Source organism: Chelonoidis abingdonii, chromosome 19 (assembly GCF_003597395.2).
Source record: "Chelonoidis abingdonii isolate Lonesome George chromosome 19, CheloAbing_2.0, whole genome shotgun sequence".
NCBI classification, from domain to species: Eukaryota; Metazoa; Chordata; order Testudines; family Testudinidae; genus Chelonoidis; species Chelonoidis abingdonii.
Window position 1 is genome coordinate 8,843,222 of NC_133787.1, and position 17,967 is coordinate 8,861,188.

The 17,967-nt window shown below is 44.8% G+C and overlaps 1 protein-coding gene across 1 annotated transcript in view; it reads right to left on the reverse strand.

The window, feature by feature from the left end:
- Window positions 1–1,176: 1,176 nt before the first annotated feature.
- The window catches only part of NECAB2 (N-terminal EF-hand calcium binding protein 2), a 303,651-nt gene continuing 286,860 nt past the window's right edge, over window positions 1,177–17,967 (reverse strand). The window contains exons 10-13 of the mRNA XM_032785742.2: window positions 13,902–14,014; window positions 11,426–11,503; window positions 2,801–2,892; window positions 1,177–1,297 (exon numbers count right to left, since the gene is read on the reverse strand). Coding sequence (XP_032641633.1) covers window positions 1,269–1,297; window positions 2,801–2,892; window positions 11,426–11,503; window positions 13,902–14,014 — 312 coding nt within the window. The 3' untranslated portion in view covers window positions 1,177–1,268. The remainder of the gene's footprint in view (window positions 1,298–2,800; window positions 2,893–11,425; window positions 11,504–13,901; window positions 14,015–17,967) is intronic.

Sequence of the window (17,967 nt, forward strand, 5' to 3'; positions counted from 1 at the left end):
ACGCATCAAAATAATTCAAGTTCACAAAACTACTTCCATTCATTTTCCCTGTTGAAGAGCAAGGAGAGATTAGAATAAAACCACCATCATTTCCCAGTTACATTTTATTTGATCTCTGTATTATCTAACTGTACATATCCTAATATTAAATTCCTTACAGGTTGTATGTCCTATAACGTACTATGGGTGGAAAGCCAGATGATTTCTAACACACAGAGCGAATAATACCAAATGTTACGGTCAAAGTGAAGAAATAAGCAAGCCTGCATCCCAAAGAATAGTCTCCCCTGCTTCTGTCCCCATTAGAAACAAATACAAAATGCACCAAAGTTAGTAAAGGAACAGATTGCTACTTTCTACAGCCAGAAGGCATTTAGAGTACATCAAGGCTCGTTTAGCATGCATTAGCGTTAATGTGAAGGAAACGAATTGTAAAACCAAGAGGTAGGACTGGGCAGGGAAGGAGAAAGGTGGGTGGTTCTTCTCAGCAGCCAGAATATAAAGGAGAAACCCGATGAATAAATTAAAAATCTAAAAAAGGTGAACGGAGGACTCCTTTGTATCTAGTTCTAAGGCAGTGGCCCAATGTCTCCTCCTCTCCAGGAGTAAGGCCTGTTATGCTAGGCAGCAGTGAACTAGTGAAACCTCAGGGAGGATTCTTACAGCAGTACCAGGGCTATGCTGTAAATTATTTTCTTACAAAACTGCTAGACAAAGAAACTAACACCAGTGTTGATATTTAGACTCCTTAACAGAGGTGACCTGGTGCTGGCCCCTCTCAGACAGGATCCTATGTGGGATAGGTCTTGAGTCAGACAATAGAAAGATAGTGACAGACTTGCTGAAAATCCAGCACTCCTGGTTTGAACATTCTGGCCAAGCTGTTCTTCTATCCTCACTTTACTGAGGCACAGGCAGGATAAGCAACTGGCCCACCATAGCAGAGCCAAGCCTAAAACCCATGAATCCCTGCAATGGGGCTGTTGGGGACAGGAGCCAGGCAGACTGCCCCATCCCAAGCTTTAAGGGGAGCATTTAGGAGGTATGACTGTGTGGGTGGGGAGGTGGTTATGTTTTTTCCTTCACTTCAAACACCTAGCAAATACATTGCTGATATTCTTGCTTAGTAGTGAACTCAAAAGACATCACCTGTAACAGAGGCATTAGAAAAGACAGGAGTTTAGTCCTCTGCAAAGGGAGAGAGAAGGCAAGAGAGCCTGGAAGTGCCACAGGTCACCTTGCTGCTTGACTCCGTGCTGGCCAAGGACTCAGTCTCTGTTCAGAGTGCACCAGGCAGCTGCAAGAGAACAACAGGTCAATGCAGGAGCTCAGTGTCACCCCTGAAGCTTTGTGTGGGCAACGGCTAACCCTCCCTGTGGTGGTGGGATGGGAGAGGGCAGGAGCAGACTGTGTCAAAGCGGGACTGCTCATTGCAGCACAAACGGGAAGAACTTGATCTCTGCCTGCAAAACAAATCACACTGAGGGAAGGTAGCTTGTCACACAGCTGAAACATTGAGGGACAGGACTAAGGGCTCAAAGCCTGTATTAGTAACTCTGGTATAAAGCGGGAGCTGCCTCACTCAAATCAATCTGAATTTACAACTTTGAGAGCAGACTTCCGCTGTTTACAGCTGTACTGAAAAATGAATTGCTTAAGTAATTAAATGCTGCAGTATGCTAGCACCATCCATTAGACCCCCACCCTCCACATGCATTGCAAGATAACTACACTTCACAGCCCTGGTGGGAGGTAAGTCATTATTATCTGCAGGGGCAAACCGAGGCACACAATGGATAAGGCCTTGTCTCCGTTCACAAGGTATATTGCTTTAACTATACCTCCCAGTGAAGTGGTAGAACCCTTTCAGTGTGGACATGGTGAAAGTGTTATAGCTTAGTCCCATATGGGACTAAGGACCTTCATATTGCATAGCTGCAGCCACAGGAGGGGGTGTTACTGGTATGGCTCTTTTTTTTTTTTTTTAATCACTAAGTTACACCAGCAAAAAAATTGTGTGAGGGCCCTAGAAAGTTGCCCAACTTGACAGGGTCATGTCTGGTCCATATCTCGTGACTTCCACTCCTGTGGCTTTTACAAATTTGAAAAATCAGCAGCTGCGCTTCTTCGTGCAGCAGTGAGAAATGTGGACTCATTTTGTCTTGCACTGAGTTGCATGCAAATATTTAAAGTGAAAAACTCACGACATTCACAAGCAAAAAAATCCACAATGACTAAGCAGTCCCACCATAAACACACGATGTTTTATGCTGCTCTCATGGAGGAATAACCTCTATGCTATGAACACATGGGCCTGATTCTCCAGTGTGTTATCCAGGGTACAGGCATTTACACTGAGGGGGGCCGAGTGCTACAATCATTTGGGTTGCGTAGCATTTTATACCCAACATAGGCTTAACTGACTCTAGAGGGTATATGGGCATGAAGAATCAGGCCCTCAGTGTGTATGGAGGGGGAGTTGTCGTGCTGCAAGCTGCATCAATGCCTGCAGCTTAATGGATTTAAAAATATACCCCTGGAATATTAACATTTTTGTCCTGAAGGACAAAGTACCGTTCAACAGCATTTACTGGGCAGGGCAGTAGTGTGCAGACGGGTACAAGTTAAGGCTGCAGGGTAGCTTGTCTCATAGAGCAGAGAGCTCACTAATAATTAAACAGAGATCCAGCTGCTTAGTCCCTTGAGACCGTTCAGCCGTCTGCCTGAAATGGCTGAAGCAGGCGCTTTGGCTTCCAAGTCCCTTCAGCTCTTAAGATCCTTTGACTGCTGTTGACCTTACCTGGCACAGACACACTGGAAACTGCTTCAGGCTGAGTCAGTGTGTCCACTTTAACATGCTGGAACCCTTTACAGGGAGCACTCTGCAGGTGGCTGAAACAAAGTTTGAGAAATTGTTAATTGTGGTCTATACATTCGCCTTAGTTTCAACAGGAGAATGCTGTGTTGGGGTTGCCCATTGCTACTGGGAATTGCAATCAGGAATGATGCATGGGGATCAAGACAGACATAGATGTTTGCAGGGTGATATGCAGTTGCTGTTTGTTTGCTCGTTATATCAGGGTCCCACTGTATGCTGACTTGTAAGGGTTTTTCATGTACAGTTCCAGTAATCCAGAGTGTTTGCTCATTTCTCTAGCAAGCTCACTTTTAATCATCCTACATATTAACAAAATTGGTCTTGTGCTATGCAGATGTGTTCATACACAATGGCCAGCACATGGTAGGTTTGTAGCACTTTCACCCAGAGCTCCAAGGAAGGAAGGAAGAAATGAACAGCAGAGAGGAGATCAGATAGCTTGAAAACTGCAGGGGCTGATCATGGAAGCTTAATTAGAGCGAGTTAGCAATAACTAAGAAGCTAAATCCATGCCAAAGTTTTCAAATGGGTGCTTAAAATTAGAGCCTTACATGCCATATTTAGGCACCTCCATAAAGGCAGCGGCTTTCCAGCGAGGCGGAGGCCCCGCAGCGTTGTTTGGAGCCTGAGCTCTAATATTCATTTTGGCTAGTTGGGTTTGCCGCTGTAGTACAGCTGGCCCAGGCCCTCCAAATTTGGATCCGGGAGTGGGCTTCTACTCCGCATACTAGCCAATGCCTCTGCTTGGAGCACGCTGCCTCCCGCTGAGCAAGTGTATATCTGTCACCCTTCCTGCTGCAGTGTCGACATAGCCCACGTCTGCAGACTGGCTCCTCCCTGCTGCAGGCACTCACTCCCTCTAGTTAGACTTTAAAGCATTTCTCACCCTCTTCCAAGCACTCATTTCATTCTTTGCTTATTTTATTGTTTCTCATGTTTTGTAACACCCCCCACAGAACCTGCTGTCACCTTTATTTCCTCCACCCCATCCCTGCCTCCACTGGCTGCCTCTACCTGCCCACAAGTGCAGGGCTGGCGCTAGGACCCAAGGACATGGTTTTGCTTCAGCGCCTGCAGTTCAAACACCCCCCTGCCCCCCCACAGGCAGCAAAGGCCTTTTGGCCACTCTCATGTTGGTTCACACCTAGTACTAGGGCAGGAGGGTGACCAGGTGTCCAATTTTATAGGGACAGTCATGATTGTTGGGTCTTTTTCTTATATAGGCTCCTATTATGCCCCACTCCCTGTCCTGATTTTTCACACTTGCTGTCTGGTCACCCTATGGGGCAAGACCTGCCTCTGCTGAAAGTCCACGTAACCAAAGCCACCTCCATCATCCTCCATCATCCAGATCATTAATGAAGATATTGAACAAAACCAGCCCCAACCCCTGGGGCACTCCTCTTGATACTGGCTGCGAGTCCACCCTATGGGGCCATACCAGTTCAACAGGAGCTGGGGCAGATTAAGCCTCAGCATGGTTCAACTAGTGTTAGCATGGAAAACACAACTGAGTCACGGCTTGCCCGGGGGGCTGGATCTGGCCTCTCTTTACATGGCATGACAACTATTGTGATGCCCTGGCTAGTGGGTACTATTGCCCTCTACTGCACAAACTCAGCCATTGCAATTAAAGCTTTTGAATGAAAGAGTCAAACAGTCCTTTAAGTGCAGAAGGGTTTCAGCAGAAATACCCTTGCGTCCAAGGCCCTGGTGAGGTGAGGAAATCAGTTCTCGTGTGCTAGTAGCTGATTTTTTAGTGCATGGGGGGCAGGGTGTTCTGTCAAAGTGAAATGATCACTAGGCAAATTCACTCATCTCCTGGGCCAGGCACTCACATTTAATGGTTTCTTGACCACGGGCCTTCCCAGCCCAGCAATGTATGCAGAGCGCTCATTAGCCTCCGGCTGACATCAGAGGAACATGGCTCAAGAAGAGTTCCTTTGGGCTTTGCTGTAGGCTCAACGCTGTTGTCACTGGAAAAAGCCACTGCAACCTTTCGCCTTAATGTCTCCCCCTCCACTCCTGCCTGACACATCCTTGCAGGGTGAGCGTGTACATGGGGGAGGGGGCCTCAAAGTCCTACCTAGCACCCTGAGAATCCACCATTGCCTATAATTACGCTCTCTGACCTTCCTTCTAGTCGAGTGGGCCTCCATCCAGAGCTATTACTCTAGCTCCGGCATCAGTGGGAGGGCTTACAGGAAAGTGCTAGTGTACCAGCCAGACTTACCACGCGGTTTTATTAATGAGTTATAGACTCATAGAATATCAGGGTTGGAAGGAACCTCAGAAGGTCATCTAGGCCAACCCCCTACTCAAACCAGGACCAACACTAACTAAATCATCCCAGCCAGAGCTTTGTCAAGCCAGGCCTCAAAACCTCTAAGGCTGGAGATTCTACCTCCTCCCTAGGTAACCCATTCCAATGCTTCACCAATCTCTGAGTGAAAAAGTTTTTCCTATTAGCCAACCTAGCCACCATTGCAACTTGAGACCATTGTTCCTTGTTCTGTCATCTGCCACCACTGAGAACAACCAAGCTCCATCCTCTTTGGAACCCTCCCTCAGGTTGCTGAAGGCTACTATCAAATCCCGCCTCACTCCTCTCTTCTGCAGACTAAATAAGCCCAGTTCCCTCGGCCTCTCCTCATAAGTCATGTGCCCCAGTCCCCTGATCATTTTTGTTGCCCTCTGCAAGACTCTCTCCACTTTTTCCACATCCCTTCTGTAGTGGGGGCCCCCCAAAACTAGATGCAGTGCTCCAAATGTGGCCTCACCAATGTTGAATAGAGGGAAATAATCACTTCCCTCGATCTGCTGGCAATGCTTCTACTAATGGAGCCCAATATGCCATTAGTCTTCTTGGCAACAAGGGCACGCTGCAGACTCATATCCAGCTTCTCGCCCACTGTAATCCCCAGGTCCTTTTCTGCAGAACTGCTGCTTAGCCAGTTGGTCCCCAGTCTGTAGCAGTGAATGGGATTTTTCTGTCCTAAGTGCAAGACTCTGCAGTTGTCCTTGTTGAACCTCACTGGATTTCTTTTGGCCCAATCCTCCAATTTGTCTAGGTCACTGTGGACCCTATCCCTACTCTCCAGCATATCTACCTCTCCCCCCAGTTTAGTGTCATCTGCAGACTTGCTGAGGGTGCAATCCATCCCATCATCCAGATCATTAATGAAGATGTTGAACAAAACCGGCCCCAACCCCTGGGGCACTCCTCTTGATACTGGCTGCCAACTAGACGTTGGGCCGTTGATCACTACCCATTGAGCCCGATGATCTAGCCAGCTTTCTAGCCACCTTATAGTCCATTCATCCAAGCCATACTACTTTAACTTGCTGGCAAGAATACTGTGTGAGACCGTATCAAAAGCTTCGCTAAAGTCAAGATATATCACGTCCACCACTTTCACCATATCCACAGAGCCAGTTATCTCATCATAGAAGGCAATCAGGTTGGTCAGGCATGACTTGCCCTTAGTGAATCCATGTTAACTGTTCCTGATCACCTTCCTCTCCTCCAAGTGCTACAAAATGGATTCCTTGAGGACCTGTTCCATGATTTTTCCAGGGACTGAGGTGAGGCTGACCAGACTGTAGTTCTTCAGATTCTCCTCCTTCCCTTTTTGCCTTTTTCCAATCATCGTTAACCTGTTCTTTCACCACTGAGGGCTGCTCACCTTCTCCCCATCCTGTGCTCAGTGCAGCAGTCTGGGAGCTGGGATGTCCCTGTTCAAACCCCTTTGTGGAGGGTTTGGCCTGGGTTCTCCCATCGCCTGGGTTAGCAACCTAACCAGTGGGGACAGAAGAGTGATTCAGATGTTTGTTTTCTTTGGCCCCAATTCATATTTAATTAAAAGTGCAACAGCCCATTGTTCAGTGATACAGGCACTAACCTCCGGGGGCAGATCCCCTCTGCTACCGCCTTCTGCTCAGGCAGAGGGAGAATTTGAACCTAGGTCTTCCATACTTTAGTTCAGTCCCCTAATCTCCATCCCACAGAGGGTTTTTGAGGTGTCTTTTGGCCCAATTAATATGTAGTTAAAGGGAACAGATTCATCAGAAAAGAGTGAGGATGCTCTCTCTGTCAGAATACCTCTTTGTGCAGCACTTAGGACATTCACTTGAGATGCAAGCAATGAAGGTTCAAATCCCTCCTCAGCAAGCTAAAGGGGGAGTTAACCCAGCATTACTCACATGTAATGTGGCATTTACTGAGCACACTCATTCTCATTCTCACTCATTCAGCACTTCATGCCTGCTGCAGCAGCTCTGTCTGGACCTCCACTTATAACGCTCCTGGAGCAGTGGTGCTGGAACAAGGGGTGCTGCTACCTCCTCTGGCTGGCAGTAGAAATAACAAACATTATTAGCACCCCCCCACTTCAAAAATTGTTCCAACCCCACTGTACTGGAGTTCCTGGGGTAGTTTGCCCCATTATAAAAACAAGTCAGGAGAAAGGAGAGGTTCTGGTCACCAAATGATCTCACACTTGTATCTCGGACATGACTCTGGGTCTTAAACTGTCTTACCAGTTCTCTGGCTGTGCATTTGCATTTCACAGCACTTTAAAATTAAACACAGGTCATGTGCCAGTAGGGGAAGGGTGCTATAGCTCAGGTACTCCTTGACCACAACACCAAATTTGCACCACAAATAGGACCCATACCCTTCTGCTTGCACAGTGGTTTTTAACCAATGGTCCGCGGACCCCTGGGGGGTCACAGATATGTCTTAGATTTCCATTTTGAAATGTTTAGGGGTCTGCAAATGAAAAAAGGTTGAGAACCACTGCACGAGCATACCAATTTCCAAGCCCATCGGACCCTATGAACTTTAGAGCACTTTGAAGGTTCACCTTTAAACAGAAATGCTACTGCTGCCTCCGTGTGGCCTTGTGCCTGTTAGCAGTCCCTGTCTTGCTTACAGCAGCACCACTTCATCACTCTGAAGGGGAAGTCTAACACTGCCTGGATTATTGGGGTGGGGAGTTTTTATTCAAGGGAAGAGGAGTGAGATGCATTCTGTGTGACTACTGCTCATTTTTTCCCTAGCTTTGTGCAAAGGAAAGATTTCTTCCCCATCCCAATAACAGGTGTGAAATTTCAGCTGCGGTGTGTCAGTAACCTAACTGCGTGCTGTCATTTATCAGCCTGCTCTCATTATCAAAGGTGTGAAACTCAGCCATGGTCACATATCAAAGTGGATACAATATTCTAGGAGGTAGTCATGGTCAGTCTGTTCGAGTTTATAAATTAGGACCATTACTTTGAATTCCTGTCATGAACAGATCTGACCAAACCCGAGAGTTAATGAAGAACCAAGCAGTAGCTGAAGCAAGTAATCCTTGCTCAGTATCACTAGCAAGATTTGAAGGTAGGTAACTGCAGTCCAACCCAACTGCACCTTTTCCGGGTCAGCAGCCAGTATCTCACTGGTATCTCTATTGTACTGTGGTAAGAAGCAAGCATCTCTAGATAATGTGGTTACAGGTTGTCTGCAAAGAATAACACAAGTGAGAAACTTCCACGAACAATGGCAGCCCCTGAAATGTGCAAACGATCAGTTAGGTCTATGGAATCAGACAACAGTTCTGTCTCAAGTGTCTCCTGTTAACAAGGAATGGGTGATCGATAGCACGGGGGCAGCTTGTTCTTAAAATGATGGTGCTGTCCCATGCACCTGAAGCCGTCCTCACCTTTGTACAGCGTGGCTGAGAAAGCACTTTTGCAACAAGGAGATGCAAATGCCCGAGGGAAGGTTTTGTGTGCTCCGATGCATGAAACAGAGATAAGTGTAGCAACAGGGTATTGAACGCATCAGACACAGATTCTGAGGGGGAGTATAAATGTTTCAAATATCTACAAATTACTGACTATTTTTGTGAGTAAATATAGCTCAAAGGGGTGTTGCATTAGACATTCAGTAACTCATAGTTCTACGAAGGGGGTTACATAAGAGTAAGTGGTTATACCTTGTTAGTCACACAATATAGTCATGTGAGACATTCTACAGCCCTTCTGTTGAGAGTCATTACTGATCTATAACATGTTGACATGTATTGTCAATGTATTGTATTCCGTCATAGAAGATAATTACAATTGTACCATGTGTGTTTGAGATGTGTGTGTCTGGTCAAGCAGACAACAAAAAGTCTATGCCAATAAAAGTTATTACTTCACCCACTTTGTCTCTCTCATAAAAATATGTTTTATAATTCAGGGTCAAGGGTCTTATTATCTGCATAACTTCATAAAAACAGACAGACAGAAAAACTCTCTCAGCACAGTCCATTCTACAATTAATGACAAATATTTTGGGATGTATTACCTGGTAAACAAACAAGCTCATACTGTCATGTGACTACAGACTTTTTCTTTAACCGAAGGCAAAAAAAGTACAGGAAAATGCATAAAATATATCACCTGGGGCTAAATAGTTCCCAAACACTACTCTTTTGACTAGATAGTTGTATTACCAATTGTATTTGAAGCTTTCTGCCAATTTTGGGCAAAATTAGACTATGTTTCTTTGAGTTATGGCCCTGTAATGTTGCACTCCATATGTTTTATAAAAATATGTTGATAAGTGTGAATATGATGTAACTGGAATATGCTTTATGTAAAAGGTCTCTTGTAAGGTATGATTACAAAGCATATGATCTACTGAGTGTGTTCATCCTATTTGTATGAATGTATTATTCTTGTATCTGAAATCAGGAATATGAAATATAATTCTGAGGTAATGCTGTAGTTATGCAAAGTGTGGGCCATTAATGGTGATCCTGATAGCTCCCATTAACTAGGACAATTGGTTGTAGATGGTGCTGTTTACTTGTAAGCCTTCCTGTATATGTGTGTGCCAATGAGTGGGTAATGAGGTCTCACAGGATATGTGAACATGTCACATGATACTGGAATCCATCTTTAACCTGGTGCTTTTCCATTCAGAAGGAGGGGTGGGAACCCAGAGAGAGAGAAAGGATTCACATCTTGTGCCAGAGACATAAAAGGGGGTGAAACAGACCAAAAGGGTCCCAGTCATGAGGAATCCTCTGCTTTTCACCTAAGATATTGGCTGGAACTAACAAGGTCTGTACCAGTGGAAAGGACTGGGCCCAGATTAGGAAGGAGTCTAGTCTGTGAAAGAAGCTTAATGGAACATCTCTAAGGGTGAGATTTACCTGTATTCATGTTTTGTTTTATTTTGCTTGGTAACTTACTTTGTTCTGTCTGTTATTACTTGGAACCTCTTAAATCCTACTTTTTATACTTACTAAAATCACTTTTGTTTATTAATTAACCCAGAATAAGTGATTAATACCTGGGGGAGCAAACACCTGTGTATCTCTTTCTATCAGTGTTATAGAGGGAGGACAATTTATGAGTTTATCCTGTATAAGCTTTATACAGAGTAAAACAGATTTATTTGGGGTTTGGATCCCATTGGGAGCTGGGTGTTGGGGTGCTTGAGACAGGAGCACTTGCTGAGCAGGTTTTGGTTAAAGTCTGCAGCTTTAGGGGCGTGGACCAGACCTGGGTCTGTGTTTGCAGCAGGCTAGCATGTCTGGCTCAACAAGACAGGGTTCTGAAATCCCAAATTGGCAGGGAAAATGGGCTCATTGGTAGTCACATCGGTGACAGTCCCAAATGGGGTCTGTGACCGAACTCATCACAGGCCCTTTTTGTGATTTTATGATGATAATGTTTAAACAGTACATGATATAGAAAAATGGCATAACTTCAAGCCTCTACATCCACCCTAGTGATGAGCACCAGATATGTGCCTAATATGTGGCAATGCAGCCAAGAAATTTTTCTAGCTGATGGGTTACCCTTTAGTGCCCCAAAAGACATCTACTGTGCTTTATGCAATATGTGGAGGAGTGAAAGGAGACCTACCAGCCAAACAAATACATATACCCTCCCTGCTGCCATTTCTCTCGCCTCTACCAAACCACTCATGCTAGAGTCAGACACAGCCAGGGATGGGCTTACGTGTTCTGAGAGAATCCATGGAAAAGGAAGAGGCATAAGTGGGTTGTTTCTTTTAAGCCTTTTCCTGCCAATGAAGCTCCTTTTCCTAATTTCTCTCCCCATGAGACTCTTGCTGCTCTCAACCTTTCCATTCTTCTGTTTCTAAAGGATAAGTTTTATTGCTGCCTTTCCTGGCCACAGCACTTCTGCCTCGAGGAGATGGTGGGCCAAGGCCCTTGTCTGTCTCTGAGCTCAACAGACCTTAGCTATTGCAGTGGTCTCACAAAATGCAGGCTTGAAGCAATTCCCATTCAACCAAATGAAAAGCAAAACGCATGTCAAATGTCATTACAGTGGCAATGAACTTTGAGATGCTGCTATGAAGAGATTCCCAGGTAGTATGTAATATTTGTATCTGTGTGTGTGTGTATACGTGTGTGTATATATAATAGGGAGGGTCCCAAACCAAGACCAAGGGGGTTGGATCACCCACAATCTGCAGGTCAGGCCTATCTCTGATGTATCATTTTTTTAACCTGTAAGATTAAAATGTTGCTACCCTACCTCTTCCAGTCCTCCTCAGACTCCCAGAACTCATAGACGATGAAAGTGACTCCATCCGGGAGCCTCACCGCAGTTACACTGAAAGTGATGAGAGAGAGAAAAATCAAAAACAAACACACATATATGTTGAGCAAGATGAACTATTCCAGCCACACCACTGGATTGAGAGCTAAGCGATGACTTGTCAGCTGGCATGAAACCCACTGGCAGCAGGACTCTCAGCTGCAAGAAGTGCAGCACATTCCAGCTCCCCATGTCAGACACAGAAACAAAATTAATCGGATACTGGAAAGTCCTGCATGCCCACAACCCCCACTCCCAACCACAGAAACTGAGAGCATTTCAGAAACAGGACCGAAGGCCACACGGCACAATGATTGGATGTCAGATTCAGGATTTCTCCATCTCATGGATGCATGAGCTTGTAGCCTCTGTCTGAGTTTACCATTGAGACTGTTGATGAGTCAAAAGTCTCAGTCACCTTCACGCCCCAGAATGAACCAACTCACTGCATAAGCAGCCAGCTGGTAACTTGTTGCACTCTCACACCACTCCCTCTAAGGCCTGGTCCACACTAGGGGGGTGTCGATGTAAGATCCGCAACTTCAGCTACAGGAATGCCGTAGCTGAATTCGAAGCATCTTATTCCGACTTACCTCCCGTCCTCACGGTGCAGGATTGGCGTCTGTGGCTCCCCTGTCGACTCCACTACCGCCGCTTGCTCCGGTGGAGTTCCGGAGTCGACGGGGAGCGCGTTCAGGGATCGATATATTGCGTCTAGATGGGACATGATATATCGATCCCTGATAAATCAATCGCTACCTGCCGATAGGGTGGGTAGTCTGGACATACAGTAAGCCTGAAACATGGAGCTAGTGTTACAGTGTGGCCATATCTTCCTTAGCGCATGAGCATTAATAATTTAGTGGGATGCAAACTACAGACTATTAAGTTTACCAGGCCAAGGCCCGAGGAGAGATCAGCTGCCTCCGATAAGAACAGGGATTGTGTGTCTGACTTTTCTATTGGGGGGCGGGGGGTGGAAACCTGGCTTCGAATGAGCTGGCAAGTCTGTTCCAGGAGCTTTACACTCACTGACTTCACATCATTCCAAACAGCCACAGCACTTTCTCTGACCTCAGAATTTCACAGGCAAGCCACTACCTAATGCACCTGCAGAGCACGTGGCTTTCCTTGACACTGCTTTTTCCTGACCTCTGAGCAGTTCTGACACATGCCCTTATCCCCTTATGTACTGAATAATGTACCTGACACGGGTTAGAACTCACACTTCTCCGCTGAGGGCCAATGTCCCTGATGCATCATCCCTATGGCTCAGACTAATATCAACTGCTGCACTCACACATGCCAGCACAGTAGTGATTGGATTACATTGAAAGAAGATTCAAATGGAAACTTTTGTTTCAGAACTGCGAGGTTTCTGATCTGGGGTTTTAGGTGGATCCATTATGAAGACATAATTTGGATACCAATCCAGGTTTGGATTTCAAATTGTCTTTGCCTCATCTTGCCCAATTCTGAGGGTGATTGCATTTTGGTTGGGGCTATCTCTAGACCAGTGGTTCCCAAACTTAAACCACCTGTGAACCCCTTCCACTAAAATGTCAAGTCTCGCAAACCCCCTTCTAAAAATTAATATTTCCAGGGATATTCTCCTTGACCCGAGTATAAATTATAAAAGCAGTGATCTTGCAAACATAAACATTGTTTTTATGACATGCTTATTACACACTATTTATTATTAATTATCATTTATCTTGACAGTATTTTTATTACATTATGAAAACGGCACCACACTTCCAAGCTCTCACTTTCGTAGCTTGTGTCACTTTGAATAAGTCTGTTATAAGACAAGGCTCCTAGGTTTCATCAAGGAGTATCAGATGTGAAACAGCAGAAAGGTATTTAAGAAGCCAACTCAAAGAGTTCCTCCTACACAAGCATTCAAGTCTTGAGCAGTCAAGGCAAACAATGCACGTTACAACAAAGCTTAAACTTGTTCTTCATAATAATTTAAAAAACAATACTAGCTGCCTATTTAATTTAAAAAACAGCAAAAAATATTCACCTCCCTTTCCATTTCTTATAAGGAGTCTTGAAGTTTAAATCTCCTCAGTGTGATAGATAGGCTTGCTTTGATCTGCTTAGCTCTTGGAAGTCCAGGAGCTCTGCGCTGCTGACCCTGGGCTGCCCAGCGTCCCTATGGACAGCTATGTCCGCCATTAGGGAATTTTTTCCCAAGAACCCCCTGTAACATTTTGCGAACCCCAGTATGGGAACCACTGCTCAAGACTAAAGCTAAAGCTGTGTTCAGTATGTGGCATTTGTAACCAGCAAAGCTATAAGCATTTGAGTAGCTAAAGCGATAGTGGTGCTATATGTTAAACCTGAAGAGATTCATTCTTTGAAACAGTTACTTCCATTGTCCTTCCGAGAGGTGGAGAAGCATACTTACTGGAAACAGTCTCTCTGTCCTGCCACGTTCTTCAGGTACTGCTTAAGGGAGCTACAGAATTCCCCCAGGTGCTTCTGGGAAACCGTCATCTCATTCCGTACCAGAAAGAGATACTGAAAAGGCAATGCAAAACAAATCAATAATGCAGCTGGGAAGTAAAGCTGGTAGATTTCTTTGTTTTATGTCACAATCACGGTAGTCACCTGCTGTCATTTTTACATTAGTCTTGTGCTTTCTGGCTCCACTTAACTGCTTGTCACCGAGGACCTGATTTCACAAAACAGCAGCAGAGGAAGCACCATCTAGCTGATAAAACACTGGACTAGGGGTCAGGAGACCTTGGTTCTGTTTCTGGCTCTTTCACTGCTGTGTGACATTGGGCAGGTCACTTCAGCTCTGTTCACCTCACACCCCCTGTCTTGTCTATTTAGACTGCGAGCTGCCGGGGCCAGGGCAGTATTTTACCATACATGAGTACAATGCCCAGCATAATGGGGCTCTGATCTCAGAGGGGGCTTCGAGGTGCTACCATAATAAAAAAAAAAAACATGTAGAGAATTTCTCTGTTGAAGTTAATTGGACTTTCCCAGTTTAGCTGGTAGTGTTTGTAAGACTGAGCAGTAAGTCACTAAATATTTTTTTGCTTTAAATTCTAACGAGATGGTGTGTACATCAGACATAACTACACCTCTACCCAGATATAACGCTGTCTTTGTGAGCCAAAAAATCTTACCGTGTTATAGGTGAAACTGCGTTATATCAGACTTGCTTTGATCCGCCGGAGTGCACAGCCCCGCCCACCCGGAGCACTGCTTTACCGCATTATATCCGAATTCGTGTTATATCGGGTCGTGTTATATTGGGGTAGATGTGTATAATGAAAGCTTCTTCAAAAGATTATGACTATTAATCAAAGTTTATAAGAAAGGTGCTAAAAATGGTCTTAGACTTGAACTTTCATGGTGGCATGGGGTCTGCACCCTAGGAATGTGATGCTGTCCCAATTAAATCAGTCCAGTGGGATATTTCCATTGGGTTATGGATGGTTTACAGTCTGTAGAGCTGGGCAGAGAACTCAGCCATACTCTGCAAAGTTGGTCCACGATAAGTGGCTAAGAGTCTGCGTACTCCACTCTCTCCATTGGGAAGAGAAGATAAAACCAGATGACCCAAGGGATGCCTTGTCCAACAGAGGAAGGTGTGGCTCTGTGTCCTATTCAGAAATTCCATGCAGTTACCGTAGTTTGAATCTCATTACTTTGCTGAGGTTCTAGGCATGGCAGCACCCCATGCTCTCACTAGACTGCTAGGGACAGAGGGCTGAGGGCTTCACCAAAGCCCTCCAGGCTTTATTACAAACACCTGTTCTAGATACAAGAGACCCATGCAAAGCACTGAAATAATCATCCCACAAGGATGTTTTTTCCCAAACCAAATTTCTATTCATAATCATCGATTTTAAACACTTAACAATGCCCCATGGTTCTTCAGCTATAAGCTATCCCACTTTTAAGTTAAAATACCTTTTCCCCCCAGAGCCCAATGGGATATAGACACACCATGGAAAGGAAGCTAAACCGCTCTTCTGCAGAGTGAAAATGAGGTTTTGGCACTTCAATTTTTATACTCCATTTGCTTTTAATAATCAGTTGCACTGTTTCATTAAAAGTGAAGCTTCTCTTGATTAACTTGTTTTGCCCTTCAAAGCAAACAGTGTCACTGCCAATGAAGAGAGCCACGAAGAACATGAAAAGCCATTTTCCAGGCATTCTTCCTCTTTTCACACACATCATATGACAATAGGAAAGGAATTAGGGTCCAACTCCTCTGGTATCCTGTCTCTGACAGTAACTCATGCCACATAAAGCAGCCAGCTCAGTAAAACATCCCACAATATATTTTTCAATGCTATTTACCAAAAGGGTAAAATTGTTCCTGGCAACAGCTTATTCCCTGCTGAATGACAACATAATAATTTTTGATAGCTACTCTTATCCTGATGACTACTTCTTTTTTGAAACTAAGCTGTTTGCACCTAAATAACATCCTGCAACCATGAGTTCCATGGTTAACTATCCATTGCATAAATATTTATTTCATTTTATTTGCATTTAATCTTGCTGCCTTCTAATAATTTCACTGCATGCTCCCTAGTTCTCGTGTTATATGAAGCAGGAGAAACAGAAGCAACTCACTAGCCTTTTCTCTGAGACTTAATAGCTGAAATGTTGGTGATAACTATCAAGTTAAGGATATACAAGTATTTCCACAATAGCCCCCTATTTTCAGTCACTAATAGCTTCCTGAAACCTTCTCATATCAGGGTGAAATTTTCCAGGCAAGGTCTTTGTCCAAAGACAAATGGCTTTGGAATGCATATGAGAGTGATTTATTCATTTTTATGTCTGGACTGCCCAGCCCCCCACCTTCTCTGTAAACGGAAGATTAGAGGCTGTGCAATAACGGATGAGGCTTTACGTATGCAAGTCCCAGAACAAAAACAGTGAGCTCGGAGGCAGAGTTTGGCCTACACAATACAAGCATTGAGGGCTGTTTTATTTATTTTTTAAACAGACGGGAAAAAGAGAAGCAAGAGCACATGTTAGTGCCTCCTACCTCAACAGATCTGTTTCCAATCATAAATAGGCATATGTAAAATATCCTTCAAGTTTCCAATCATAAATAGGCATATGTAAAATATCCTCCTGTGCAAAAATGTCTATTTATACCTAACCACTGGGTGTGTCATTTGCAGCATTTTAGTACTTCTCAGAATAAGCAGCAACAGCCCATTCTGCATTTAGCAACTGAGGGAACAGAGAAGGGTAAAGCACAAAATTAAGAAAAAGTATTTAGCCCTGAGATAGCACATCTGAAGCACTTTATAAAAATTAACCAACTAATCTTCCTCCCACCTCTGTGAGGCAGAGAAGTGCTATTATCTCCACTTCACAGATAGGGAAACTGAGGAACAGAGCACTGACATGACACAACCAAGGTCACGGGACAAAACTGTGTCCGAGTGAGGACTGGAATGCACCAGTTTCTGTTTCAGCTCCCTGTGCTCAGATCAACTGGCCATGCCTCTGTTTCAGAATGTATACGTTTCCAAACTAGAACAACAACCAACCAAACAAGAGATGATTGTTCGTCTCCAGCTTTGGCAGAGGAAGCTTTGTTTTTTTTAACCTTTGCCCTGCCTATTTTGTCTCTCTACTAGTACAATATTCTAGGTGATGACATAGATCTCTGCCTCCCTTTAAAATGGTAGGGGGGTTGAAATACCAGAGCTGTTCGGTTACTATCAGAGCAGTGTAATGCTTAATGTGACATATACACAGAACAGCACAAGTGACAGTGAAGGCTTTGCATAGGCAAGGATAAGCATTATGCATAGGCCTCACTGAGTAGAAGTGAGTTTCAGACCCACTGCTTGACTGCGTCTCTATTCTTAAGAGCAAAGAAAGGACAGAGAAGGGGTGTGTCTGAAGGCACTTAGCTACACGTTTCCCTTTTTGCCCCTCTCCTGCTACTTACTAGAAGGAGTAACTTGGCAGCCCTATAATTAAAGGCATGTTTATTTAATGCATGATCAGATGCTGCTGAGCCCCCTGAAACAATATGGCTTCCCCAGCGCGCAGCACGTCAGCCACAATCCAAAAGTGCTGGTATTTCCAGAAAGTTGGGGGATATTCTGCACTCAGTGACTAATGTCACAGCCGCATGTTACATGTGTTGGGGATTCCCTGGTGCCCACTGCAGGAGGAAGGTGTTGTTAACGGTCACCCAGGAAAATTACCTGCTGACTTGTGTGGAGAAGGATTTCTGAGGGAAGTCGACTCCATCGTACGGAGAGCTGCTGCACGGCTTTGCTATGTGGGCATCCTTCCAGGAACAAAGACCCAAGGTCTTTCTACAAGGGACTTTCTGCTTCATGAAGACTGACATTTCTTCCCCCTGCAACATTTCCACTCCTCTATCCACTGAAGATTGTTTCAGTCCAATAGGGAACGTCAAGGGACCATCTCTATGCCTGTGTCACGCTCACGCTGTGCCTGTGTCCTTT